The 15,260-nt window shown below is 35.2% G+C and overlaps 1 protein-coding gene and 1 non-coding gene across 2 annotated transcripts in view; one reads left to right on the top strand and one right to left on the bottom strand.

Annotated features, from left to right (window-relative positions):
* The window catches only part of LOC129003227 (zinc transporter ZIP11-like), a 76,511-nt gene extending 68,200 nt beyond the window's left edge, over positions 1-8,311 (top strand). Inside the window, exon 7 of the mRNA XM_054431520.1 lies at positions 5,235-8,311. Within this exon, the coding sequence (XP_054287495.1) occupies positions 5,235-5,313 (79 nt within the window). The 3' untranslated portion in view covers positions 5,314-8,311. The remainder of the gene's footprint in view (positions 1-5,234) is intronic.
* Positions 8,312-13,838: 5,527 nt separating this feature from the next.
* On the bottom strand, positions 13,839-13,920 carry Trnas-cga (transfer RNA serine (anticodon CGA)). The gene has a single exon. It is a non-coding gene; the product is annotated as a tRNA-Ser (tRNA).
* Positions 13,921-15,260: the final 1,340 nt, after the last annotated feature.

Below are 15,260 nucleotides of genomic sequence, written 5' to 3'. Positions count from 1 at the left end.
GAATAATGATTTCTGACGCGCAGACTTGAGGATATCAGCAGCGCCGCTTCTCCCTATTATCTACAGTATTATACAGTATTAGACTTCTGCTTGTTCCTATGGTTGAAGTTCTGCATAGTTCTTTCTGAATCAGTTGGTCTTGATTTCAAATTATTTTTCACCACATTAGAATAGGAAACTCGAGATTTGATCGATGCTGATTACTACCATTGATATTCCTCATTCCATCATTTTCGTACATCTTGATTCCATGGCGATTACTTGCTGTTTCAATTCCAGGTTCAGGTTCATTTTTTACTTTTCATCAGTGCAACTTCGGTTTCTACTACAGCTTCACTCCGTTCCGAAATCATAAGTCCGTTTCGGTTCCTTTTTTTACTCAGTTCCCGGCCAGAGTTTTTTTGCAGATTCACTGGTTCTTGAATTTCGTCTTCGTTTATATCCACCAATGGCAAACTCGTAACTCATGGTTGTCGATATCTGCTGGTGACGTCATCGGAACTTCAATTCTCTAGCTTGAATCCAAAATGTCTACTTCCGGCTTAAATGTCCTTAACCTTGTGTAATTCCATAATTTGTTTTAGTCCAACCTTAGTCTTAATGCTATTTGTTATAAGATTGTTAATTTTCTTCTCAAGGTTAAGTCTGATTTTATGGAAAGCTGCTACCTTGCTTTTCATGTCATTGAACTTGTCAATCAAGTTTGTCTTCGGAGGTTCGTCATGCACAATATGGTCCTTGATCCTTCTAGTGCAGGGATTGTAGAACCGCTTCACATGCTCCCCTATCTTCCTAATTTCATTAAATATCTTCACAGATATATATACGCATTTAGCGTGATGCCACAAAACGCAATAACCATCACAAAGAAGAGTTTTTTCATCGTCCAAACACAATTTTAGACACACCGGACACTTGGTCACAACTTCACCTTTCGCCATTACCACAGCCTTCCTTTACACACATTTTTGTACGAAGTGTATGATGCAATTTAAGTAATAAATTCCATCGTGCTTAGAACCATCAAGCATTTAAGCATTGAAACTATCCTAAAAGTTTTAAAGAGGAATAGAAACCCCCTAATGTTGCCATATAGGACACTTTCTTTGAAGACCAGTATGACTGGAAGTGCAACATTTTAAGTGTACAAGCCCGATTGGTTTGCCTACAAAAGAATGGGCTCCTCCTTGTGTACAGTATACATACAGAGGGGTACCAAAGCAACTGAAATCGAGGTGAAGAAGTGTCTCACCTCGCGCCGTGAGAACAGTCAGATTCGCAAATCCGTTCACTAGTCAAGGAGATTGACGGTTTTGCCCTACCTTGGGTCGTGTAAACGAGGCTTTAGGATTCAGAACAACGCCATGTAGGTTGACATCAAACTATGCATGAAACAGTCACTGCATAGCTGTAGTAGACTCACAGGTTTTCACAAAACTGTCATAGACAGACAATCGACATTGTAAGTCCCACTGATCAGAACCATACACCTTTGGGGGGGCCTCCCGCTCCTGTGTATCACCCTGTAATATCTTACTGTTGAATTTTGGGTTACAATTGGACATTTTTAGGTTGAACAGAAAACTTAAGGAATATGAAACTACAGTAGAACCCCTGATATCCAGCCTCGGTTTATCCGGTCCCTTCCAGGAAGCCAATATCAAAATGCTTTTCTCACGTTTTACAGACGTTTCGTTGCAAGCACCAGATTTTGCGACTTAAATGTTCTCACCGTTCATCAGTTTGTTTGCATTTTATAACATGGAACTACTCAGTTGAGCTAGAAGGTCTGACCTCTTACCAGTTAGTTGATTATTTCCAGAGTGACTGTTCCTATAAGGTACTGCTCCAAAATAATGTGGCTAATCAGGCACTGCTCCAATAGGCAATATTCCAGAAAGCACTGTTCTAAAACGACTGTTCCTCCAAGGTACTAATCCAAAAGCTTTGCAAGGCATTACTACTAAAAGCAGTATTCCAAAAAGAATATTCCTCTAAAGAACTGGTCCAAAAGATTGTGGCTAGTCAAAATTGTCAGGAACTGCTCCAAAAGGTGTTGCTCCAAAAAGAATGTGACTGGTCAAATACTGTTCTGAAAGGCACTGCCCTGAAAATAAATACTCCACTAAAGAACGGCTCCAAAAGAATGTGCACGGTCAGGCAATGCTTCAAAAATGTCATTCAATGTCGAAAATGGGTTATTCGAGTGAAGTAGTACCTTCCTCAAGCAATCTTCATGTACATCACCTTCCTTGGTAGAGTAGACACATTATTGAGAAATACATAATACGCACAAGCAAGAAGTACATCTTCTTTACTTTTTATTGCTAGGAGCAGTGACAGTCTGACCTAGAGGTCTACTCCTGGTATAGACACAAAGCTATGGAAAACTTGTGACAGGAAATATCTGCAAATAGTTTGGTTTACAGACTTGCTTGATGCCGTTGTGGGTGGATGATCTTGAAACTTTTAAATCAGTATGCAAACAAATATCCTATTGTTGTCCAACAGGTGGCATGCTTTGGCAATCCGGCAGCCATGAATGATATTTCAAAAAAGCACCTATGAATCCTCCCATTAGATTCTGGAGGATGACTACTAATGTCTCTCCATGATTGCAACAAATGCTCACTGATGTTGAATAATCTCGTTTCCATTGTCTAGACAAGTTTTAGACACATCACTAATGTTAGCGAATAAACAATGAAAGTAACTTGGTGCCCTTAAACGGATTTACCATCCCTTTGCTCGATGCCGCGACACGTAGGTAGCTGTGATCGTCACACCATGCTGCCAAAAGGCCTCTACCCTGTTGTTTCCGGATTACCGGTACCTAGTCAAATGTCAAAGTCGGCTATCGGTTTTGGAACATTTCCCAACCGTTGTTCCCGATGACTGCCTTCAGGTTTTGACACATCATAATAGGCAGGAAAAATAACCGGCTTACTACTTTACTGCGCATGAAAGCTATGCAATATAATAGGATCTAAAAAACAAAATGTTAAAGATGGCAATACTTCTCTTCTCTGCTCCATATTTCTCGAGTGGTTGGAGGGACGACAGGCTGTTTTCCCAGGCATTCAGAGCGCATACATACTGTATATCGATGCGTGGACTACGGGGTTTGAGACCGCGACGAGACATCGCGTGGACTTCACAGCCGTTAATTAACACTCCACGCGAGCAAACAGCGCTTAAACTCTTAATTAGTATTGAAAATCGGCCGGCGCGCGGCGGGGTCAAAAACACCATACAGCGCGGGCCAATTACGACGCTCTGCATGTATCTGAGACGAGCTCGTTCACCGCGTAGTCAACGTCCTTCAACAATCAACAGCGAACAGCGTTGGACATAGAATAGTTCAATTCAATAAGCAATTCGATATTTGGTTGTTATAATTGTGATTTGTTTAACTTCCTTGTGAGAAAATGAGCAAAGAAGTCGTTGTTTGACGGTCGCCAACGCACGATTCGTTTGGAGTGAAACGTTTCGTATTTACACATTTTCTAGGCTTCAAACTGGACTAATTTGTCACTAATTGGGATAATAGTTTATTTTATGGTATGGAAAAGCAAATGGAAAGAGTCCCTCCCCCCCACTTACTGCCTTGGGGTAGTCGTTACATAAATTCGGTACCCTTTGTCGTCGAAGGACTCCTATGACACTGGAGGATCTTGCTGCGATTGCATATAATTCAAACACGCAACTCCTCACATTCATCAGTTAATTCCCTTGTGATGTGTTTAACCCGTCAAAATATACGTAGATAGGGAAAAGACAAATAGGCTTTGCAGGTGCGAATTCAATTTAGTTTATACGTAAGATTTTTAAATCCCCCGATTTTACTGGAGATGTGATGTTTGTAAAATTGGTCAAATCAAATCCCTACAAAACTTGACGTCTTCAAACTGTTAATACACAGATTAGCAATACTAATTGTGTTTTCTTTATACGATGCGTGTCCAGGTTGAGTTGCAACGTCCAGATCGCAGGACGGCGATGCTATCTCGCCCGTAGGTCGTAACTCCTCGCCGCCAAAGGGCGCCGCCGCCGCGGGTGACCGAGCGCTTCCCAAAACAGCCGCCGGAATGCGGCTGGGGCCCGCGCGGGGTTCAAAATCAACATCTCGCGAGCCGTTCCTCCGTCCGCCGCGTTGGTGTTCTTGTTCAGTTTCTACCATCAGTTTGACTTTGTCATTGGATACAGTGAAATAACATTAATTGGCTGTTCATTAACGCTGCAAGTTTTAGATTGAAAAATACGAAGTTGGAATGAGCCACCGAAAAATACCTAGTTGTTTTGTTATTTCTGTCTTACCGTGAAGTTCTGTCAGTTGTAGCGAATTTAAGAACGTAGTTGAAAAAGATCGAGAAATTGTGCTGATTTTGACGTAAGATTTTGTGGCCCACAACTTCTCTTACACTCATTTTTATTCAGTTTCGTCATAAATATTTCGTTATATTCTTGTTTTCCAACACATAGTAACTCACTGGTATTATAGCGACTGAGCATATGCACCGAATTCCAGCACCTGTAGGCTTACTGTTTTATATTAAATATCGCTTTCTGTGTTTAACCTATAATTCTTTGACATTATTTCTAAGTGTATATATACATTTTTTTGCAATAGTAAGTAAGATTTTTGTTTAACTGGAAGTGTGAGCAATAGCTCGGTAGTTCATTTTCATTGTACCTCTGTATCGAGTAATCTTCAATGTAATCTTTGCTAGTAACAACGGATGTTTTTCCATTTGGACTGTATTTGGTAATTTGCTAGTATACTGTCGATGGCTTGTTATAAACACATGTTACAAGTCTTTTCTTTACTTTTCCCTTGTTATTTTGTTCAACCAACATAGTTACTTGGCAACCCATAAGGCCAATGTAAAAAATTGATTTTCATTTTTTACGTTAATTAGATTTTTGTTGGCAGTTTGAACTGCATTAAACATGTTTTTAGGCCAGAAATAAATTATCTACAACATTTGAAGGAAATCTTCGAAGCCGTTTTCTTTGTGCAACAAGCATACATACATACTGCACAAGCAAACACTGCTTATAAGTCAAACTGACATCCAATAAAAATACAATTCGTCTAATTTAATTTATTACCAACGTTGTTCACAGTTGTTTTACTCATCTGGGGTTTCAGAAGAATGAAGATTAATGTTGAATTTAATTACTTTGTTATTTCATTTTCTTCCAGTTTACTAAACCAGTGTATAATATTGCAGTGGCAATGGCAAAGTGGCTACATGGGGAGCTATTGTCGGATTTCTGGTGATGATGAGTCTAGATGTAGCACTGGGGTAGACCTACACATCTACACATCTACAACCTGGACTGTGAACATTCTCCTTTAGGTATCAGTACCTAGCAATTCGCCTTCCGTGTACAGTTGTGTATTCAAGCATTTTAGACCTCTGTCGATTTCGTATATTAACTAATGTTCATTTTTTGTTTTATTTGCTTTTTTTAGTCAAGGTATAAAATGATCTACAATGTTTTAAAATTGTATTTGAGTTATGTTTTCATGAGTTGTAAATTGACCTATTGTATTGTTGTATGGTAATTATTGTTTATGATTTGATTTAGTTAACCTTAATCTTTTTCAGTTTGTATCAAGTGCTAATCCATTTAGGAAATTAGTCAATTATAAAACAGATTTTACACATTTGCATATAAAAAACATTATTTATTTTTATTTCTGTTTATTTTAAAATTATTATCAGTTAATGTAGTCTATTTATTTTTAAATTGTTAGTTCAGGTGGTAAAATAAATTACAGCTCAGATTATTAACTACAATCTGCTGAGATAAGTTTAGACACTTAAACATCATTTTGATAATTCATTATTAAGTTATCAATGTAGTAATTTTTCCAAATTTTCCACAAAGCTATAACAGTCATTATATAGTCCTTAAATAAAAGTCAATTATATAATAATTAAAATTAATGTGTTATACCAGTTTTATCATTTTTAGGTCTGTGTACATTGATGATAGTTATTCATAGTGCTTCAGATTATCATTTTTTGCTTGAAATTAAATTGATTTTGTTTTGTCCAAAGATGTATAAGAAATTTTAGATTAATTGTTATTTCAATAAGTTCAATTTGAATAATAGTGAATTTTGTTAAAGTTCCTAGTAGGTACAGGCAGATGTATCCTCTATTTATTTTAACTAATTTATTGTGTTTTATCTTAGACACATAAAATGTCCTTTTATGATATTTCTTTTTCTTTTGTGTTTTATCACATTTACTAGTCCTCATAATATTGATGTATACCAAACTACTTAATAGAGTTTATTTTATCATAATTGTTAGTTGTAGTGTAACTTCTTAATTGTATAAGGCTGAAAAGTCCTTAATAAAGGACTTAACCCATGGGGTTTTTTGTATTTCTTGTTATGTGTATCGACCGGTATGTATTTCCATAGAAATATTTTAACATAGGAAATACATTTTTATCCATTTTTGGAACAGGTCTTTTCAGAATGAGACAGAAACCATTGGCTAAAATCTTTTAGGCAATAAAGCATAATAGACAGTGTTTAATAGTTTTCCCTGGTTTTGGTAAAGTGTTAAACTTACTTTTATGGTTATTCCTCCTCAATTCTGTGATTTCAGTTTATTTTGTGATATTTTCTGGTAGTTTTTAATCTATTAGAATGAATGGAACATAACCAACAGGTAATTAACACAAAATGCTGCATTTTTCCTTAAACTCTGCAATCCATACATTATTAGCATTAATCAAGAAGAATATCTTAACAGCGGAAATAACATACTCTATCAATGTGCTTGTTTCAGTCAATTATTACTTGTTTCGACCAAAGGCCTTAATGTAGTTATAGATCAAATAGAGGTGCCCCGTAAGTAAACAGCCAAACTCCGGGAAATGTTTCCTTCGGTTAAAATAAAAATAACATCCAGAATTAAAAGTTTTTTTTCCAAAATCGCTTCGTTAACCAGATATCCACTATTTTCTATTTTTAACATAAACATTTTTATCATTGAATTGTGTCAACCCAACCGGTCTCAATGAATCTTGGTTTCTATGTTAAGGTAGAAGAGATCCATCTTAGAAAAAAAGTAACTTTCATCCAATTCAAAATGGCGGCCATTTACATTGTTTTTCATCCAAATTACTAAAAAAAACAGCAGATTTTATTAAAAAATGTCAAGAACACTAGTTTATTCAGCATTTAAAATTACCTAAAATTTAAAATAAAAATGGCATTTAAAATAGAAAATTGTGGATATCTGCTTAACGAAGCGATTTTGGAAAAAAATGTATTCTTGATTTTCTCTTTCTTTCCACCCATGGATCCATTTCCCGGAGTTTGGCTTTTTACTTATGGGACACCCTGTATATTAGTAAATCGTAAGTTTGGTTATTTTAAGTGCTTGTAGTTAATTGTTATTTTTTCATCTGTAAACTGGGCACATAAAAATAAATGATTTGGGGAATCATAAATATTTTAAATGTATATACTGTATTCGTGTACATATTTTAGTGTTTTCATATGTTATGAAATATTGATTTTATACATCATAAGTTTTTTGACATCATAAATTTTATGATTTAAAAATCACAGTTTTTATATATGAAACAAATGGATAGAAATTCATTAAGGGATAAAACTGGACCCAGCTGTTCCTGATCATTGGGCTTTAAATAAATGATCCTGACTAATGAAACAGCTGATCTTAGTCAGTAACAAAGCTACACAGGTCATCACACACCATTCTACACTCATCCTTCACTCATATTTGGGTTAAAATACGCACCTAGGTGGCGTCCCCATCTCAATGATTGATAATTGATAATAATAATAATTTTGTAAATAATTAAGATCAGGTTGGCTGTATTATCAGGGAGTTCTGTAGATGTGCAAAAACAAGTATTTTGAACTATGATAATGGCTTACATAATTTCTATACTATCTGTAAGCTAATTTAAAAAAAGTATATTGTTTGTACTATAATTTAGAATTTACATTAATACTGTAATTCCTGTTTATTTTTAATACTGTATTTTAATCCTTTTTAATGTTTATTTAACTTAATCCGTACATAAATTATGTATTTTATTTTACAATTATCAACCATGCTCTTGAATATGATTTTTATTTTATTGTTATGGCCAGTATTGTTCAGTTATATTTAGATGTAATGCCTTGGGGAACCCTATGTTGGGAAGTCACCTTTACAAGTCAAGTAGACTACTTAGACTGCACAAATAAGTTTTATTTTTGGGATTTGTTAATTGTTTGTGTTTTAAATAAAAAAATATGTAAAATGCATTCCGTTAACAAGTTTTTTATTCAACCCTGTCAAAAATCATTGCTATAAAAATAAATACTATAAAAATATTTTACATAAGCTATAATATTTACATAAGCTATGCCCTATTGCATAGTACAATGTGTAAACAAATATTATTTTAACCTAGTCTACATTAGGTTCATGATACTAATCATAACTCCACATCATTTATAATCAAATAAAATAAAAATAAAGTTTATTTCCAACAAAATGTGAACAATATGAATCATGAACATCCACTTCCAGTGAAACAAAAATACAAAGAAACTTACTTACTATTGCACAAAAGTAAAATTGTTCTTATAAACTAGAAAAAATTCACAGAAGGCAATGTTCAATATAAAACATTGGGAAATAAGCCTACATGGGGTAGACTCAATCCCTATCAGTGGATTATTTTAATTTAGGAATGTTCAGTGGAATATTTATGAATGGAATTTGATTTGTGTATGGCTGAAGCTTATAATGACTCAATTTAGACAATTTTGAGGTATGCTAGTTTGATTTCTTGAGTTGTTAATATGTCACGCAGTTTCCTAAATGCAAAAACTAATTTACATAGTTTAGAGGTTAAATACCGTAATTTATATGATCAGACCACTTCATCAGATTGTCAAAAATTACCCCTAAATATTTATAATAACTTACTTTCTCAATGGGCTCACAGGGACAATGAATATTTTTAAAGTCTCCACTTTTTTTTAACATTTTACAAGTTATAGTCAGTATTATCTCTTAATGATATTGGTAAGAATTTGGTTTTTGAAACATTTAAGAATAAATCATTTTGGTCAAACCATTTTTTTTCATTAAAAGGAGATCACAATTAGCATCATCATCGATTTTTCCCCAACTTGTACCGCTTTCATGAATTGCAGTATAGTCAGCAAATAATAGTATATTTCATCACTAGGGCCTAAAGTGGCTCTTTTTGACCCGAGGTCAAGGTTTACGATCGAGGCGAAGCCGAGGTCGGAAAATAAGCGAGGAAAAGAAACTTTTTACCCGTGTGGTGAACTAAATTTTTCGTCATATTGCATAATTAATTAACAAACTAAGCTAGACAAAGAAATAGTAAATTGTATGCAAAGATAACCTCTAAAAAGACTTCCAGCTTGTTTTCAATTCTGCTAATGAAAACAAGCAGCTGTTAAGTAAGTGATTCAATAATTTCGTCTCTAAACGATTTGTGTTACAGTACATAAAGTCAATGATTATACCATCGATATGTCGAGCGATCGACAACAATAGGCTAACACCTTAACTAATAAATCAATCGGTAAATAATTTTGATCGATACGATTGCCACAATCGAAATTTACGACTGTTTACAACAGCTTATTTTACTCCCTAGAGAGTAAAAATGCTACTTTATACCCGCAACGCATGCATTATAAACGGCTGTTTTTGCTGCAGTATGACGAAAAAACAGTTTGCCTATCAGTGAATGTTTTGTGATTTCATTGACATAAATTAAGAAAAGAATAGGTTCAAGAGTGCTTCCTTGAATTATTCCATAGTTTGGATTTTACGTCACTGGAAATTCCGTTTATCACCACACTTAGCATTCTGTAACTTTGAAACCACTGATGAGTGGTACTCACTTGTTCTGAGCAAAGAAAATAAAGTAGGAAATACATACGATCGGGTTTTTACAGAATATCTTTATTCATACAATGTACAGAATCACAATATGTACAAACAAAATTAAACAAGTTGCTTCAGATTGAATTCAAAATGTGAGTTGTGAGATGTTTGCATTACAATAAAAATAGTGTCTAGTCATTTAATTGATGTACAAAATAAAGATACGAATTTGTCTTGCTATCTATTTCTTTATCAATTGTGACATTAGAATGTATTTTCTAACACAATGTAACGAAAGAACGGAAGCATTCATAATCCATCTGTATTCTGTATATCTCCGCTGAGATCGACCCTGACCAGCCTCAGATAAGCTGTTTCCCACAGCCTCAGAGTAAGATATAAAGCGCTTCACACATATCCACAGAGTAACAAGACCCCCGCGTGGACCACCTCACAGTCATCTCGCATTCCTCGTCCAAACCCGTTTTGGTTCAATTCTGGTGTTCCTTTGTAGGTGTTTAGTGTTTTGGTTTGTTTACGGTGTTCCTTCGTAGGGGTTTAGTGTTTTGGTTCACTTATAGCTTTCCTTGATTGCTGTTTAGTGTATGGTTCAGTTGTGAGGTTCCTTTGTATGTGTTTAGTGTTTTGGTTAGCTGTATTGTTAGGTGTTCCTTCGTAGGTGTGTAGTGTTTTGGTTCATTTAAAGCTTTCCTTGGTAGCTGTCGAGTGTTTGGTTCAGTTCTGGCATTCCTTGGTAGGTGTTTAGTTTTTTGGTTCAGTTCTGACGCTCCTTTGTAGGTGTTGAGTGTTTTTTTTCCAGTTCCGGGGTTCCTTGTTGGCTGTTTAGTTTTGTGGTGTAGTTATAGCTTTCCTAGGTAGATGTTTAGTGTTTTGGTTCAGTTCCGGGGTTCCCTGTTAAGGCCGGACGCACACAGATCAAGCATTTCACCTGAAGCAAGTGTTGCGAGGCAAAATGTTTCGCTGGGCACGAGCACCCCATGTATTTCAATGGGACGCCGCACACTGATCAAGCAAACGTTGCGAGGCGCCTCGCAACGCCTTGAAACATTTGAGCAGTTGCTCGACGAATGGATCCCATACAGCACGATGTTTGATGTTTCAAGGAGCAAAACGTTCTGCGCATGCGCCAAATCCCTTCTAGCTAGTAAAGCTTAGTGGCTTTCAAAATTCAATCGACCTTTTGTTGTTTATAAAATTACTCTTTGAAAAATGCATTTTAAAGTTTCATTACAACTTAAAAATTATATTTTTTGAATTTCCTACATTGTTGTTTAATTTTTCTTGCTACCACTTTGATAACCATACAGGTAGATAATTAAGAAACAACCCATGTTATTTAGTTCATTATTTATAACCATCACGAAATTATCAAATAATAATTTCTAACGATATCACGTTATTAAAAACCCTTCCAATAAAATAGTGTAGCAAGTATTCGACAATAATAATTGTAAAATTTCCCTGGATCTGATTTAATTTCTGAGAGCATTAATGTCTATCATCTGATTGTTTGAGTGAACCTTTCTTAGTCTAGCATTTGCAAAAACTGACATACAGCAATAGCTACGTTGACTTCCTCGTCACACATGTTAAAACAATACCGTAGAGTACCAGTACAAATAATATTTATTTTTGCTTGAAACCAAATGCTGCATCATGCTTGAACCTCTCGCACACTGGAGAAGCAAAGAAACAAAACTCTTAAAGCAAATCGTTGTGCAACATTTTGCTTCAGGTGAAATGCTGGATCAGTGTGCGTCCAGCCTAACTGTGTAGTGTTTTTGTTCGTTTCTTGTGTTCCTTTGTAGTTTTTTGTTCTTTTGGTGCAGTTCCGGGGTTCCTTGTTGGCTGTTGAGTTTTGTGGTTTAGTTATAGCTTTTCTAGGTAGCTGTTTAGTGTTTTGGTTCAGTTCCGGGGTTCCCTGTTAGCTGTTTAGTATTTTGGTTTGTTTCTTGTGTTCCTTTGTAGCTTTTTGTTGTTTTGGTTCAGTTCTTTGGTAACTGTTTAGTGTTTCGTTTCAGTGATGGTGTCCCTTGGTAGTTGTTATTGTTATTCTTAAGTTCTTATATTCTTCGTTAGCTATTTTGGTTTAGTTCTGATGTTCCTTGGTAGGTGTTTTGGTTCATTTATGCCGTTTCTTAGTAGCTTTTTGTCACACTCCTGGTGTTCCTTGGGAGTTGTTTTGGTTTAGTTCTGATGTTCCTTTTTTTGGTTCAATCCTCCTGTTCCATGGTCATGGTATCAGTTTTAGCGAATTTCCCTATAGGGAAGTAGCTATTACCGTAGGTGGCATGGTAAGACCTAGGCCCGGGACCGATTTACTTTTTCATTTTTATGTCCCCAGAGGCCAAAAACACCATTCGTTCAAATTTATATATATATATATATATATATATATATATATATATAATATATATATATATATATATATAGATTTATATATATATGTGTCCGTGAACACGATAACTTGAGTAATTTTTGTCCGATTTTGATGAAATTTGGTTTGAAGGTGTAAGGTGGGATAACCTTGAATGAGTTCGCGAACCAGCATGATTGGACCATAGGAACAGGGTTTTACGGGGGGTTTTATGGGGTAAAAATTGGTTTTTCTAATTTTTTACCCTCTAAACACAAAATTTCCCAATTTCTCTCCGGACCTTTTTAAAGAGCTTAAAAAAAAAAAATAATTCAGTATATCCAAGTGTTTTTGTACAATTATTGGTTACGGAGAAAATTCAAAAAGTGTTATTTTAAAATTTCCATGTTATTCTTATGGAGAATATTGTAAAATGTTGTAGTTTGCTTGTTTATGGATATATTTTAATCAAACTTGGTAAATTTATTTATTTCATACAAAGTTATTCATATTTTACCAAAAATACACTTTTTACCCTCCCTGTAGCACCAAGCCTAGGTACTCATAAAACCTAATGTTAATTAAATACATTCAATTAAAAATCAATTCAGGCAAATGGAAATTCGCTTAGTCGGCAGGTTTGCTGCGGCGGGGGTATTTATTATACCTTCCGTATTGGAAGTCAATGAGAAGTATGATTGCTTATAATTATCTTTATCGTCATGTCTCAGCGCTGGAAGATAAGCAAAGCAATTCATCGACGTCGCTTCGGAGTATTTTATACCAATTAATTTTATAACATACAAATTGATTTTGATTCACATGCTGTGTTAATAAAATCAAATACAACAATGAATCTTGGCTGGTACGTAACGTAACCGACCACGGGGGTAGATTTCCGGTAGTAGAATTCCGGGGGTAGATTTCCGGGGGTAAAATTCTGAGGTCAGTTCTATTGGGATTTTGAATAATTACAACTGTGTTGAATAAGTAAACCGTGAAATGTGGGTTGAATGAAATAAATAATAATTTATCCGTCCTAAGAGTTCACGGCCGGAAATCTACCCCCAGACCTGTGACGTCAAAATGACGTAGGCGTTTTTTCATGGGTGTAAATTTCTGGGGGTAGAATACCGGTGACATATCTTAACATTTTTATCAAACGTTTAACCTCTGAAAAATTGTGTACATAAATACAGCGTATAACCAATTACAACTTACTGGGCAAACTACCTAATTAGTTTTAAACGTGTTTTGTACGTTTTATAATACTTTTAAATTGCAAAAGCAGTTCTGGATATGGATGTATTTATTACCAATCCATTAAATTTCCTTTTGTATTATTGTAAATTGTGTGTATTGATCAAACTTAAACTGGCCGTTTGACGAAATTATTTAATCAAAAATATATCAAATTCTGCCATTTCCCTAAATTTCCAAGTAAAAAATACATCATTTTGGAATGTTTTTTATGTTTAACATAATTTTTTAAAATAATTACACTAATAGTTCATTATTAACATTTTTCTTACAAAATTCTTCGCTGCGGACAGGATTCGAACCTGTGCGGGCAAAGCCCATTGGATTTCGAGTCCAACTCCTTAACCACTCGGACACCGCAGCTTCTGGTGTGAGTGTAACAATAGGTTCTGGACGAACCTCTAGTACCAATGAGGTACCAGTTTCTTTAATCCAATGTTTAACCTGGAATGTAGGCCAGGCGTTGTGGGGTCGAATGGTAGGAATTTACCAGTATTGCATCTTTAACCTCCATTAGTGTCCTTTAGTGGGTTTAAAATCTCATCAGAACTAGAGGATAAAGTTAATAATCCTGTTTGCGATAAAGTAAAAAAAAAACGTTTTCACCACACTATGATGTTTTTGGTTGTTTATGATGTTAATTGGTGGCTAAAAGTTACGTTTTGCTGGCCATGCCAACTGTCATCGTAATTTGGGGACCGAGCAGGTTTTTACAGCCCGGGGCCGCAAAATCAGCTGTCCTGGTTACTTAATTAAAACAAGAATGCATTTTAAATACACAAGAAATAGTTATTTGTGTAACTAGTGGGCAAAGTGGCACTTTGCTGCACACGAGAGCAATGTTTACGAGTGCGGAATGATCTCGAGTGCAGCAAAGGCCTTTTGCACTCGTGTTACACATTATATTTTTCCTACAGTCACTATAAAGCATATAAATAATTAGTCTTTCAAACACTATACAACACGTTTTTAGGTTCAGCTGGCAACACAAATGGTGCCCTAGAGAAAGTAGTACCCGCGGTCCGTATCACTCTGCTATTTTTCCTCGGCAAGAAATGTGCTCCGCGTTTTGAGAATATAGTTCCGTATGTTTTTGTAATTTGAAGTGGTTTCCGCGCCTAAAAAAAATGCTTTAAAGGTATTTTCTTGTTTATTAAGATCGTAGGAATGTTTTAAAAACGTTTAAAAGAAAAGTCCAGAAAGTTCAGAAATACCGAAACTATAAACACGAAATTACAGGTTAAATCGTAGTTATAATAGTCAATCAGCTGCTCATAGTATTATTATCTTTAAGTGTTGCCAACCTATTTCCAAGCGTACACGGATTACGTGCATAATAGAACCACGCTGTTTTGTGTTGTTTCGTTGGAATCCTGATGTGCGGCAAAGTATAAACCGTACGGCAAAGTATAAACCGTACGGCAAAGTATAAATATGCAGCAATTAGCAGCTTTCTGTACTATAAACAGTACAAGGAAGCCAACTTTTTCGGGTGACTGTAGGAAAAATCCATAGCATTGCAATAGAATTGTGTTATTGTCACCGTTGCCTAGCAACTATTTATTTTTATTTTCGCTGATTCCTCAAATTATTTCTTCACATAACCTTTAAATTTAAAGGTATTTTATTGTTTATTAAGATCGTAGGAATGTTTTGAAAACGTTTAAAAACGTTAAAAGAAAAGTCCAGAAAGTTCAGAAATA

The sequence above is a fragment of the Macrosteles quadrilineatus genome, unplaced genomic scaffold, assembly GCF_028750875.1.
Source record: "Macrosteles quadrilineatus isolate MER2022 unplaced genomic scaffold, UCM_ALF_1.0 Scaffold_9__3_contigs__length_116548681, whole genome shotgun sequence".
In the NCBI taxonomy this organism is placed as follows: Eukaryota; Metazoa; Arthropoda; class Insecta; order Hemiptera; family Cicadellidae; genus Macrosteles; species Macrosteles quadrilineatus.
Note: the sequence above shows the minus strand (reverse complement) of the source record. Positions and strands in the feature narration are given on the sequence as shown.